The sequence below is a fragment of the Astyanax mexicanus genome, chromosome 11 (genome assembly GCF_023375975.1).
Source record: "Astyanax mexicanus isolate ESR-SI-001 chromosome 11, AstMex3_surface, whole genome shotgun sequence".
Lineage (NCBI taxonomy): Eukaryota > Metazoa > Chordata > Actinopteri > Characiformes > Acestrorhamphidae > Astyanax > Astyanax mexicanus.
Genome location: NC_064418.1, coordinates 40,295,041 through 40,309,002, shown reverse-complemented (window position 1 = coordinate 40,309,002; position 13,962 = coordinate 40,295,041). Strand labels below are relative to the sequence as shown.

The window sequence follows — 13,962 nt, the reverse complement described above, 5'->3', positions numbered from 1 at the left end:
TTGTATGGAGTTGTGTGGGTTTGTATAGGTTTGTATGGAGTTGTGTGGGTTTGTATAGGTTTGTATGGGGTGTGGGTTTGTACAGGTGTTCGTATGGGGTTGTGTGGGTTTGTACAGGTGGTTGTATGGAGTTGTGTGGGTTTGTACAGGTGGTTGTATGGAGTTTAGAGCTGTGTGTTTTTGTATAGATTTGTGTGGGTTGTAGTGTTGGTGGTGGCAGGTAGGGGGCGCTGTTTTCTGCAGGTTTCATGTCGAAAGCGAAAGCAGCTGTGGTTCGGAGCAGCTGGAGGACAGAGGAGAAAGCGGGCGAGATCATCAGCGAATATAAAAGGTAATGTTTCTAAATTCAGCCTCATTAAATACTTTAATTAACTGCTGTAACCCACTGAGAGATTATCTACAGCTTTAATTTCAGTCAGTAAGTGAGCTACACTCACAGAGCGCTTTATCAGGAAGTCTGTAAATTACATCATGCTTTCTTAACTCGGGTTGTGCTGAATGCACATTTTAGTTACTAAACTTTAGTGTGTTTCTGCTGTAACCCTTCCCCTGAACTCCGAAAGAGCTGGTTATGAGTTAATAAGTTAAATCAGGTGTTCTGAAAGCATTAAAACACATTAATCTGAGACCCGGGGATCATCCAGCTACAGTAAACCTGCTAACTAAAAACTTTTTTAATAAATATTCATTTAGCAAAAAAAAAAAAAAATCCAAAATACATGTTGCATCTGTTACATTCACTTCAATTCAAATATTTTGTATTAAAAATCATTCTGGAAATGTAGTAAGCTATAAACAGTTCCAGTCAAAAGTTTGGACACACCTCTTCTTCTCATTTAGTGTGTTTTCTTCTTTTAATGATTTTTTTTTATTGTTAATTTAATATTGAAGACATTGAAGCTATACAGAATGAAGATACTGAAGATATTTAATAATAAAAAAAAATAAAATATCAATATTCTTCAAATGCATGAGCGATTCTCAATTACTATTTCATTTTATTAGTTCTTACTAGTGTTGGGCAGTATGGCCAAAATGTACATCACAGTATGTTTCAAGATTCTGATGGTTTTATGGTATATTACAGTATTTTTATTGTTGTTATTATTTTATTTTATTTATTTTTTTTGCACAACTGAGCTTTTATAAAGGTATGTGACTTTTACATACAATATAAACACCTAAGGCCTTAAATTAAGGCTTTGATTACTATTGAGTTTACTTTGTCCCACAAAATTACACAATATATAAAGAAATGAGGCTCCATTAGCAGAAAAAAGAGCTGAAGAAAGCTGGCAGTTCCCACTATCAGTTCAGGCACATCGCTTTCCATGAGGACGCAAGCACGCCAGTTTCCAACATCACTCATAAGATAAACACCTCACAACATACATACATTTGTGAGCATTTCCAAGACACTTCATAAACAGTTAGCACACTGCTGTTCCATGACTTTTGGAATGCTTATGTAAATTTAATAACATCCTACTAAGCTTATTTTCGAAAATCTTTTCATTTACTAAATTTATATTGTTAATACTTTATTTCTAAAGTGTAATAAACTCAATGATCACTTCACTTACTTCATGGTCTCAAGCCATAGTTGAATTAATAGTAAAATAAAATGTATTAAACTAAATAATTATTAAATATCATGACCATAAACTAACTTGGAGTCAAACCAAAAAACACAGTTTGAGTTACTGCAGCCTCTCTGACAGCTCAGACAAGTCTGGCAATTTCTGTTCCCTTTTCTCATCACACGTTTCTCCATATTCAGGAATATTGCTGCATGGTTTATTTCACAATAGTGAATATTATTCTAAACTCACAGGAGACCAGGACTTGAACTAGCCTTTCTGACACCAACAAAAACATTCAGTCACTGGGATCATATTTTGTCCCTATCTTTACTGTAGATGGGCTGTTGGCCCATGTCTGCATGGTTTTATACATTTGCACTGCTGCCAAATGATTGGCTGATTAGATAATTACATGAATGATCAGGTGTACAGGTCTTCCTAATGAAGTGCTTGGTGGTGTACAACGGTTTTGTCTTAGCACACATGATACCTCACATATTCAGTAGGGGATGAGGTTGCTTACGTCAGCTTTTCTCTATCATACTATCTGGGATTAAATGTATAATAATGGTGATATTCCTGTATTTTTTCTTTTCAGAATAAATGGATTTCAAAGCCATTGTCAAGCGTAACAAACCAGATCTGATCAAATGGCTGCACGGGAATGATATAGTTCTACAATATGTAGATTCACAGGAAATTATATCATCCACTGAATATAAAAACCTGAAGATAATTGACAATTATGATAAAAAGAATACAATGCTCCTGGATATGATCTGGGATAAAGGACAGGACTCTTGCCGGAATTTTTTAAATGTACTGAAGAAGGGTGGTGTGAACGAGTCAAGCCCAGATCTCCAGAGATGGATATCCACTGTGGACACCTCTGATACCTCAGGTAGCCCACAAGCACACTCAACTGCCACTACTTGCACTTCAGTGAAAACAGCAGTATGTCAGAATATTGTTCGTTAATTGAAATGGATTTGTTTCTAAGAATGAGAAAATTTAGACCTACTAATAGATCCTGAAATTCCTAACTTTCTCGGGAGTCAAACAAACAAAAAAAAATTTATTTATAGTTTATCTTGAAAAATGTATTTATTGAATAAAAAAAAAAACATTGACTTTATTTTCTTAAATGTTAAAGTAATTAAGCTACTCCTTATTGTGATATTGTGAAGAATTCTGACATGTCAAAATCTGGAAAAAAAAATCTATAAGCTGACAATCCAAACATTGGTTAAAGTAATTATGAGATTTTGAAAAAAATCTACGTAGGTTGTATACCTACTGCTGCCTTTAATAAAAAGGCAAACGGACGTGTTAACTGGTTGTAACTGATTAATAGATTAAACAAGTCAAATTGTTCTAGAAACACAGTTTAAATATGAGTGTTTTATATGGACATAATGTTTGTTTGTATATCATTTATTAAATTTAGCCACCCACCTCTGATTCATTAAAGCTCATGCTGTCTGTGTGTTTTTTTTGGGTTTTTTTTACAGCAACAAGTGTCCAGACTCCAGTGGCCGGTGTCTCAACCTCAGGTGTGTATGATCCTAAAGTGCTGTTTGGATCCTGTTCTTTGTTAATGTCAGGCTTCATATTTTTAGTTCAGTTAGACAGTCACCAAAGTATGATGAACCCATTACCCAGATATGTCATGTAGCCTCATGCAGCAGCCTGGTGAGGTGCAAAGTTCCATTTAGTTGAACATGCCTATTAGTGATCATAGTTATTGACTGTAAATCATGATTTGACTTTTTGTGTCAACAGGTAGGGTTGTGAATATTCAAGCCGATGGTGCCAGTCATGTTGTTGCCCCCCTAATATTTAACTCAAATACGGGTGGCATCAATATAACTGTGAATAAACCAAACAAATAAGGATTGATGAAAAACGTCACATAATCAATGGTAAATTCTGTTTTTTGATTAGGTGGCTATATGACATGATATCTGTGTGTCAATAATTGTAACTAGTTAGCAAAATGGTCAATTCAATTATTTTGTGAACTTTTTAACCATGAGGTTTGAGAAGATCTTCTAAATCCATTCATGTATTTTGTTTTTGTCTGTTTTACAGCAAACAGCTCCACCTCTCCTGCTGGGAATCAGACAATTGCAGGTGTCTACTGATCTAGTATTACTTGGAGCTATCAAATAAAAAAATAAATCCAACATCATTAAACTGAACATATCAGTATACTGTATGTGCTAGTGTTATTTAGTTCCCATTTTTGTCTACATTTGTTTAATGGTGATTTTATTATTTTTTTTCCTTCTCTCCCATTCTCTCGTTCTTCCTCTACTTACTCTCGCAGATAAAAAGGAGTTCCTGAAGACAAAACGAAGTAAATTAATAAATAAAGTAAAAAATGTGGATGCAATTGCAGATGACCTCAACCTGACAAATGAAATGAGATCTATTGTGGAAGCTCAACTAACTGACCATGCCAAAATGAGGAAAGTGCTGGAATTTACAAACAGCACCAAAGCAACTGAGCTTCTGATCGATGCCTTGTGGAAGCATGCAGGTGACATCATGGAGGACCTGACCAGTGAAGCCTAATGTGGCGTATAAACAGCAGGTCCTGTGAGTTATGAAATGACCAAATAAGGCATTATGTTAGATTTTTTTAGTTTGATTACATGATTTTTTACATTCCTTTTATTAACATGGATGAGGGGAGCATTATTAAGATATTCTGTAGATTGATAGCATGCATTGATTATGTTGTGGGACTAATTTTTACACCAAAATTTGTTGTTTTACCCACTTGTTCAGGGACATTCACAGATGCTGAATTTAGATTTTATACTTCCCTTAATACTGCCTGACTTCAGAGCACTTGAGCCTTATTTATTGCTGTAGTTGAAGGTTTTATATGAATGGTCAGTTCTTTTTAATGAAAATGTCATTTTTATAACAAACATTTACTTGTAATTACCTGTTATCAGACATTAACTTTGGGGAGTGTTAGGGATGTATTTAGAATGATAAATACATGAAACAAAACCTCAAATACTATACAAATCAACACAATACTATATTATAGAATGAATCATGGCTAAATTGAGACTGTTACAGTAGTTTTGTGGATTGCCTCATTGTTTCTATACCACCTACATTAGATTTTGATTTATTTCCAGTGAACTCCTAGACACATTTGAGATTTTTGACTCCTAGGAGTTACATGTAATAGTAATAAAAAAATCAAAGTAGAACAAGAATATATGCTTATCTCAGGCCTAATTACATAATGTAAAATGGCATGTGGGATGCTTACAACATACATAAAATGGACAGCCTGACCAGTGAAGCTTAGTGTGGCATTTAAAACCTCTGTTACTTCAGGGATAGCAGGTCCTGTAAATTATGAAATGATCAAATTAGAATCATGTGAGATTATTTTTCTCTGACTCTAATGTTATTTTGGTGTGTTTTATACATTATTTTTATATTACCTACATTCCACAGACATTGTTTTTTATATATTTTTTAAATTAACTACTTATGGATCAGGAGAACATTACCAAGGCAGCTTCTATTTAAATAGATAGCATAGAAGCATCTGTTAAAATGTGCAGAACTTAATTTTTATACAAAGCTTGTTCAGGGGTATTGTTTTTTTGTTTTTGTTTTTTTTACCTCTGTATGCCTATGTCTTACATTGACTTTGGAATGTATTTTTATCATACTTTTTACAATAAGCCTGTGGCAATTACCTGTGTTATTAACAAACGTTAATTGTGATTGGCGGGAATGTGGGAGAGCCATGGAAAAACAAGCTTTATTGAATGGTAAATAAATTTATCAAAACTGAGCACAAATGCATGTGTGAATTATTCAGAAATGTTTACTCTGTGGCGGTAGCTATATTTTGGGGGCTCAAACACCCGTACACACCCGTACTTCGAAAAAATAAAACAAAGTTGGGTTTTTGTTGTTTGTTTTTTTTAAACAGAAGGTTGTCACTAATAATCTAAAAATATTCAAATCTAATCAGCAGATAATGAAACAAAGGTACATAAAGTAAAATATAGCAATCTGTGTGTTTATATTAAAGGTGAAGTTCTAGACTAGTAATGTCTGTATGCGTATCAGTCAATTCAAGTTACAGAATAGTAGAAGATATGAGACAGGTGAACATTCCTGATATATCCTATGTGTGTATGGCTAGCCAGTCAGCCATTGATATTGGGTTGTTTTGCAAAGTAAAGAGCAGGTTCAGGTTCAGGTGAGTGAATAAAGTGAAAATAATTTATGAGATGTAATTGCCCAGAGTAGTGTGAGCAGGTGGCCTGAAAAATATTTCACTTTCTGCCTTCAGCTATTTAAATTTGCCCAGATTAAGAAGAATGCAGATGTGGGAGGAATGTTTGATAAAAAAAAAAGGTAAAAATGTGCTCCGAGCAGTTTTGTCTGCTTATCTGCTGATTTTTTTTTTTAATGAAAGTAACACGCCTCTCCCCTGTGCATAATACTTTGTAGCTACAGTCTAATCTGAAGGCAGCTGCCTAGATATTCACTGCCATCAATGGCAGCTCTCTCATTCGGCAGCATTTTATTCGATAAGGGGTCTTATAAAATTCACCATATCCACTAGCTCAGACATGATACTACAATAAGCAGAGTAACAATAAAAAGACATAAAGTTAAGAGAGAAAATTTTATTAAATTTCTTTATAAAAGGAGCTAACGCTGCCTTTCATTTTTCGTTTTGCACCCGTTTTCATTTTCCGCCCGTTTCGGTTTCGCACCCGTTTTTGTTTTCCACCCGTTTTCTGTGGAGGGGAAAAGTGAACCTGACTATCCAGGACCAGAGTAGAGAGAGGGGGTCATGAAAAATCCTCATCTCTCACGTTCCTTGTGTACTGGCATGGATAGGGGCCCACGGACATTGAGAGTGTACAGGGCCCAGAACTTGCTGCTACGCCCCGGAGCGCGTTCATATTGCGGATGAGTATTTTGGGCTACTTTTAAAATATTATCGCGGCCGCAAAAGAATAATTAAATAAACACAAAACAGAAAAAAGTGGCTTGTTGCCTTGCATGTTACATGAACATTGAGGGCAAAGGCGTACAAGTCCACAGTAAAATCAATCTACTTTGATTACAACACTAAGAAAAGGGAGGATTGCATCGAGAGAGAGAGAGAAAGAAAGAAAAACAAATCACAATGTTACAAGAAATCACAAAAGAATAAAAAATGTTAAAGTGCAGAAAATAGATTTCAGATATATATATATATATATATATATATATATATATATATATATATATATATATATATATATATATATATATATATATATATATATATATATATATATATATATTTTTTTTTTTTTTTTTTTTTTTTTTTTTTTTTTTGCAAATTATGGTTACTATTACTGGTAAATGTTCTTGACTTTTATAAAACTGTTATAAAAGAACTTATAAAACACTTATGTTACAATATTAATAATGACTTTAAGATAGATAGCAATACTGATAAATCCCTAATATACAAAATACCCTAAATTTCCTTCGGGATAAATAAAGTATCTATCTATCTATCTATCTATTAAAATACTAAGTCATACACTTATAGTTGTTTTGACATTTCCTTTAAACCTGTGACAGGCATATATTTGGCTAATTTAAGCTTCTGTATGGCGGGTTTTAGACTGACTTCGGGCTTCATTCAAGATCTCAAACATCCAAGCGGTGATAATTGTGTGTTTCATGACACAAACACAAGATGGCAGCATTGCATTTAGAGTAAAAATCAGTCATCTTAAATATATTAACAGTGTAAAGGATCAGCCTGCACCATTAGTTACCAGCAGAGGGAGACAACGGCGAGACACTGTTCCTCAGGTGGACTCCAGAGAGTTTCCTGGAGTTACTAGTGATAACAAGCCTCACCTGCTCGTTCCTGTATTTAGAGAAGGGTAATGCTGCAGGCCGGAGCCCCAGTGGGCATTCGCTGAGGGAGTTGACCCTGACCCCGCCCCCAACCTGTCAAAACTTTTCAAAACTGGAGCGCAAAAGCCGCAGGTAATTCGCACAGCGCGCGAGAAGAACTGTGAATTCGAGGGGAAAGAAAAAAAAAACATTATATATAGAGATATTATGTTCAGCGCGCACATAATTCCCCTTTTTTGCTCGTGAGCTTCACATTTGCACTCACGAGAGTTAATTTACATACGCAAAATGTTAAACCACGCTGGTTATTATTTTTTTTCACGTGGTATTTTAGCGCCCCCATCTTTTGACATAGTCCACTGCTTAAAAAAAAAATACCCATGTGAAAAGTTCATTTCAGCCAGTGTGGGAGCCATGTCTCTTTGCCAGTCTACATTATATTCCAGGCCCACCACCATTTTTTTAACTAGCACCTCTGCCACACATTATGAACTATATAAAAATCTCCTTCTTTAAGCAGCTGGAGAAGTTAGCGCTTTAGTTATTTTTAGGCCTACTCATTAAAGAGTGGACAGTCCTCTCTATAGAAAAACAGGTGCACTGATGAGTAAATCAATTATCATTGCTGTGCCAGACTGCATACAGATGCCGTTTTTAGTATTTCTGTGATGTAGGCCATCATGTTCATTTGTTTGTTATATTAAGAAGCAGTAGTCTCAGCCTCAGCTGGCCTTAAGATGTAGAAATGTAATGTGTGACATGCGGTGTGGATTGTGTGTATGGTATCATCCCTCTTTTGCCTTGTGGTAATTGTATTGAAATATATATATTACATGTGCAAACAGCAAGTGTGTTAACTGTTTTTTTTGGGGTTTTGTTTTGTATTTTATGGCAGACTGATACATCTTCAGCTCTATAGAACAAACCCATTTTAGAGAGCAAGGTAAATAAATGTCTAAACACAAACACTTTACTTGTGGGTATTTATTTTAAGCGCACTGGGGAAAAAAAGTAAAAAAAAAAAAAAAAAAAGTCAAGTTTTTGGCCTAAATAGAAAATTTTAAAAGGAAGACCCATAAACAAATAAATACAAAAATGAATCTACTCACCAAAGCAGATTACATAATGCCACATCTTTTTATTTAAGCAGTACAAAACACCAGTTGACAGGCATTTAAATTCTGCATGTTACAAAGCAACACCTCTCATTCTGCGTTATTAAATGGCTCATACATGCACTGAAACCAAGCAGAGAGATGAGCACAGAGATAAGCACTGAATCTGTGCAGAAGAGTCCTGCTACAAGACTGCAAGAAGTTAACATAGAAGAAAACATATCTACAAGCTTAGAAAAATATCAAGTGACAAGGTCAGATATTAGATATTGATAAAGGTCAGGTCCTTAATGCGCATCGTTCACCTCAAAACACACTTCCTGTTACACACATACAGCTACCCACATCCTCAGTGGTGGCCGTTTTGGCTCAAAACTTGCGGGGTTGCTGGATGAAGAAGTTGCGCTGAATGTGAGGCTTCTCTGCACTGGGCCTGACCTTGCTGTGTCGCACTGATACTGGTGTCTCAGGGAAATCGTGGCCCAACTGTATGAACAAAGACACGATGGTAAAATTACACAAGGTAAATGTTTACTATTTTGGCACATATATAATAAAATTAGAATAAAACCTTTTAAATTATGTATGTACTAAAAAGATTGAGAAGCTCAGTTCTAAATCCTGGCTCTGGGGTACTACAAGCCATGCATGTTTTAGTGTTTTCTTGCTGTAAGACTCAAACACTGTTTAAGCAAGGCCTTCTCTGTTAATTAGTAGAAACTCTGAAACTGCTGTTATTCCTGGATCAGAATTGAGAAACACTTCTAGTTGGACAAATAAATGAATAATTTAGTCCTAATAATTTAAGAATGTCTGCAAGAAATGCTCCTCAGATCTTTTACAAAAAGTTTCCAGACATTTTGTTCTCTTAAAACCATATAAGGTAAAGGTCTTGCTTGTGTTCAAATATGCGGATTTGTTTAGTTGCCTATTTTTTTCTCTATTTGATGCAAACGCTACAGAGAAGGCAAATGAAAAGCATATTACTTGAATGACCTCACTGTGCAAATCAATTACATGCTGCTTAATTTTAAGCACCCCTAATTCAAAACACCTTCCTTTGTGCCGGCCAACAACATTTTACTAGTTTTGTCCATTCCACAAATAAAGATGCCATACGAAGTTACTCAGAGCTTTCTGGTCAATAAATACACAGTATATGGTACCAGATGTGCTAATGATGCTACTCTTCACTTTTACTTAAAAAGGAGGGGAGGAAAAAAAAAAAAAAGAAAAGAGCTGAATTATAAGGATGCAATTTGTCTTTGGTTACATCAGAACATTGAGAAATGTAGCACAATATCCAACACCTGCTGTAACTTTCTATTCATGTTCAGCAGTTAGAGACACACACACACACACACCTTCTCCAGTGGGCCCGCCATCAGAATACCAATTTGCTGCATCCGTGAGTAGACTGTCAGAGACCTGTAACATACACCAGAACAGTGCATAATCAATAAAACACCTGGTATGCACACACAGTTGTTAATACATTCATGCATAGCTAATAATGCATGCACTGACAACATGCAAATTATTCATCAGAAGTGTACAGTTTCGCTTCTTCCAATCTTTGTATAAAACAATACTGCATAAAAGGTTGGATGCAAACAGTAGAACTTCTCTCATCTACAGGAGTGTTTCTCAAGCTTGGTTCTGAAGGTTAGGATGTGCTGTATCTTAGACACAATATCATATTGTGTAATATTGTAATTAAAAATGTGATAATAGAAGTACTCCCTCTTTGAATTATCATCTATTATTTTTTGTGTATTCTTGTTTTCAGTTTATATAAATACACTTTAGTAGATTTATTTGCTGCATTACATTATTTTTTTTAATGATTTTAAAACCGGAAAACCACTTGCCTCCACTGCAAAACCAGGGCTGAGAACCACAAATTATAATGTAAATACTGAAAGCATGGTTGCAAAAATTCTAATGTTCCAGATAGCTGTAGGAATGTTCACAAGACAATGCAGAAAAAAATAAGATCAATTTAAAAAAAGGTACAGACCTGGGTTTTTCTGCTCTTTTGCCTTCTTTATCCGGAGTTCCACTCTCCTCACTACATTTCTTAACCACTCGTTTCCCTCCTGCCTTCACTGCAGAGGAACAGGAGAAGAGAATGTATAAATAATAATTACATGAAAAACCCTTTCCCATAAACACTCTTCAGCCCACGGCTGGAATCTGAAATAACCAGTGTTTATCCAAGTTGGGGGTGTCTGGAAGTTCTACTTTCCAGATATACCCCTTAGGTTGTGGTAGCCCTGCTCATAGCAGATTAGCCAGATAAAGCCCATAATTTAAAGGAGAACTTGTGTAAAATGGTCTTTTGGTGTAATAAAACATAAGTGCTTACCTTTGATCAATTGCACACCTCCGCCCTCCCACAGTGTTCTGATAACCAGAAATTTTAACAGTTTGTCAAAACACCATTTAGACTGGGTGACATGGGGCATCATTTTCCCAGAATTAAAAAAAAAAAAACGTTTTTTTCCACCATTATCCAGGCTCAAAGTAGTTCCACGCCTCCTTGCTAGAATCCATCCCGTAAGGCTGACAGAGCTGAAACTCATGTTATAGGATGTAAACAGAGGTTTGAAGGTCGTTTGGACAAAACATTTCTGGATCTCCGAACGCTGTGGGAGGGCGGTAGTGTGCTATTCATCACAAGTAAGTACTTTTTAGCATGTTTTACTACACCAAAAGTCCATTTTACATCAGAGTTCTCCTTTAAGATTGTCTAATAGAAAGGTTCTTCTACTACAGTGTTGCAAATCTATTTCTTACTAAATGTGTATTCACTATTAAAACCATCTACATACCCCAGGAAAGTAAAGCATGCTTAATTGCTTTAGACGTTTCAAACCATGCATCAATTCTTTAATAAATTCAATCTGCATGGGTAAAATCATCTGTGGTATGCCCTTCCCCATCAGGCTAGTGTACACAGTAGATGGAGCAACTGGAACTAGTTGGGTGACAGCCTAAAAACCCTAGGGCAAAGAGTACTAGGATTGGCACCACAGTAACACCCAAAAACTCCTGTCAGTTTCAGTTTGGATGAACAGCTCAAGAAAAACAGAGGAGTCCGTCACAAATAAACAGCCCTTTTAAATCCCAGATCCTCAACACTTCCACATGAACATTGTGCTGAAGCAACACCACTCCAGAGGAAGAAGGCCTCAGCAACTGCTCTGCATTTGCACCCAATGGCACTGGGCTTTACCCATTTGCTCCGGTTTGTTCAGAGTAAGTAACAATTATGCAATCATTATGCAACAAGCATCTTGTGACCCTCAATACACAAAACTCTAATTATCCAATTATCCACTTGTCTGGTCTCATTCAGTTAGCCACTATTGTTTAAATTCAAATGCTTTAACAAAACAACCATAAACAGCAGGCCCATATCAGTGTTTCTCAAATCCTGGTCCTTTGATGGCATTTTAAGACAAGAATATTAGTGAGTTGAAGGTGTTGGATGATCACCACCCCACATCATCCCAAAAACCCTATCTGCTCTCAAACATTCTGAGATGCTAATACCCTCTAGCCCACAGACATGGTGCCAGCAGCTTCATGTTGACATGCTACAGAGTGTCCTATTCTACTGGCCTCTCAAATAAATCTCTACACAATTAAAAAAAAAAAAAAAAAAAAAAGGTTACAAAAAATAAATTGCAGCTACCCCATTTCCAAATTTCTGCTGACTAAACTTAAAACTTGTTGCTCATACTTTCATCAAGGCTTTTTGCAGTGTATCCATGTCAGCAATAACATACAGATCACAATACAATGCACTTGTTTAAAATATTTTTTTAAGTAAATGTACATAGTATAAATAAAAATGTAGACAGTCATTTATAAACTCTGAATAAATTAAACGGATCTAACAAGAGAGCACAACACTGCTGTAGTGGTCTTGGTTTACAAAAGTATTAACCACTGACACCAATCTAACGCAGTACATTATAGCAACATTTATTGCAAATGACTGCAATAAAAGAAACAGTAGATCAGATTAAAAATGGATTGCATTGACTTATTTTCTTTTGTTGTGACCCGTACCTGATAGCAAAGAACATTGAATAAACGTTGTTTTGTTGTTGCATTATGTCTTAGAAAAAAAAAAAAAACTTTACATAATCTTTATTTAACATCACATATAGGCACTGGAAAGTATTGATCTTTTGATATTGACATTGAGTCAACGTTTATTGTCGGGCTGACCCAGATTTCCAAAGAATGCGTTGAAACAACGTTGATCTCTGACGTCTGAATTGATTTATTTGTGCAAATCGATTTTACATTAAATTCGTAAAACGTTACGGTTTTTATTAAACTTTACTTAAATTATATACAAGTTTTTATTGTGGTCTTGCAGAGTAGAAAAAGACATTATAATAATTATTACCAATATTATTTATTTGGGGAAGCACCTTTCTGAGTGTATTTCTGAGTGTATTATGAGTGTAGAAGAGTGTAACCTAACCCTTCAAAACATTTTTAATGAACGTTGATTGAAAGTCAAAATTTCAACATCATTACTGTTAGCGGATGTTAAATAAAGATTAATTTAAAGTAGTTTATCAACAAACTAAAAAAACAAAAAAGATTTAATGCAAAAAAACAACGTTTATTCAAATGCTTGCATCAGGGTATGCTGGGTAGGAATATGAAATAACATTTTCTACAAAGTAAAAAGTCAGTATATAAATAGAAAACATGCAAGATACACGTATTTAATGTGCGTAAATTTAATACAAGTGTTACATAATAACGTTGGATCAATGTTGAATCAACGTAAAATCTATGTGCACAAAAGTCAACGCTGACGTCAGAAATCAACGTTACAAGTGGAAACTTTGATTGAAAACATTGATTCAACGTCTGAGCACTATATCTGATCTATCTGATGAAGTTCACACGTTCCTCAAAAACACAAAACGTCCAAAAGACGCACTCAAACATCCCCAAATCAGAGCTCACGAGGTTCTCCACTTCAGACAGCGTGGTCTACTGCTGAAACAAACAAGCAGAGCCTTCCTTCCTCAGCAGAGCTCAAAAACAAAGCTCCGAGTCCTCCTGCTCCACCACACCACTAACCACCAGCAACTACAGAAAACCAACTAAAACAACCTGCAAACTGCTCCTGCACAAAAAACACAACCTGATAAAGTATAATCTGACCTGCAGGAGGATGTCCAGCCTTCAGGGTTAGAGTATCTCTCATCCCAGCTTTAGATAACTGCACCATTTCTGCTCAGCGTTACTTTACTCCTCCAGCTGTAGTTCAAACAAACCAACACCCGCTGCTGCTGCTCCTCCCCCAG

The 13,962-nt window shown here is 35.6% G+C and overlaps 2 protein-coding genes across 3 annotated transcripts; one reads left to right on the top strand and one right to left on the bottom strand.

Annotated features, from left to right (window-relative positions):
- The first annotated feature begins 228 nt into the window (after positions 1 to 228).
- Positions 229 to 5,415, top strand: si:dkey-10c21.1 (uncharacterized). Of its 2 annotated transcripts, XR_002651338.2 has the most exons (6): positions 229 to 331; positions 2,182 to 2,484; positions 3,095 to 3,136; positions 3,366 to 3,505; positions 3,675 to 3,716; positions 3,913 to 5,415. XR_002651338.2 is itself a non-coding variant. In XM_022680168.2 (5 exons), exons 2-5 carry the CDS (start codon positions 2,187 to 2,189, stop codon positions 4,158 to 4,160), a joined length of 630 nt encoding a protein of 209 aa, XP_022535889.2. In that variant the 5' UTR covers positions 229 to 331; positions 2,182 to 2,186; the 3' UTR covers positions 4,161 to 5,415. The 2 variants fall into 2 exon arrangements, 1 of the variants encoding a protein (XP_022535889.2); XM_022680168.2 differs by lacking the exon at positions 3,366 to 3,505.
- A 3,205-nt stretch (positions 5,416 to 8,620) lies between these two features.
- On the bottom strand, positions 8,621 to 13,962 carry dap1b (death associated protein 1b). Its single transcript, XM_022680170.2, has 4 exons — positions 13,820 to 13,962; positions 10,638 to 10,725; positions 9,982 to 10,045; positions 8,621 to 9,103 (listed from the first exon to the last, which is right to left on the bottom strand). Exons 1-4 carry the CDS (start codon positions 13,884 to 13,886, stop codon positions 8,987 to 8,989), a joined length of 336 nt encoding a protein of 111 aa, XP_022535891.1. The 5' UTR covers positions 13,887 to 13,962; the 3' UTR covers positions 8,621 to 8,986.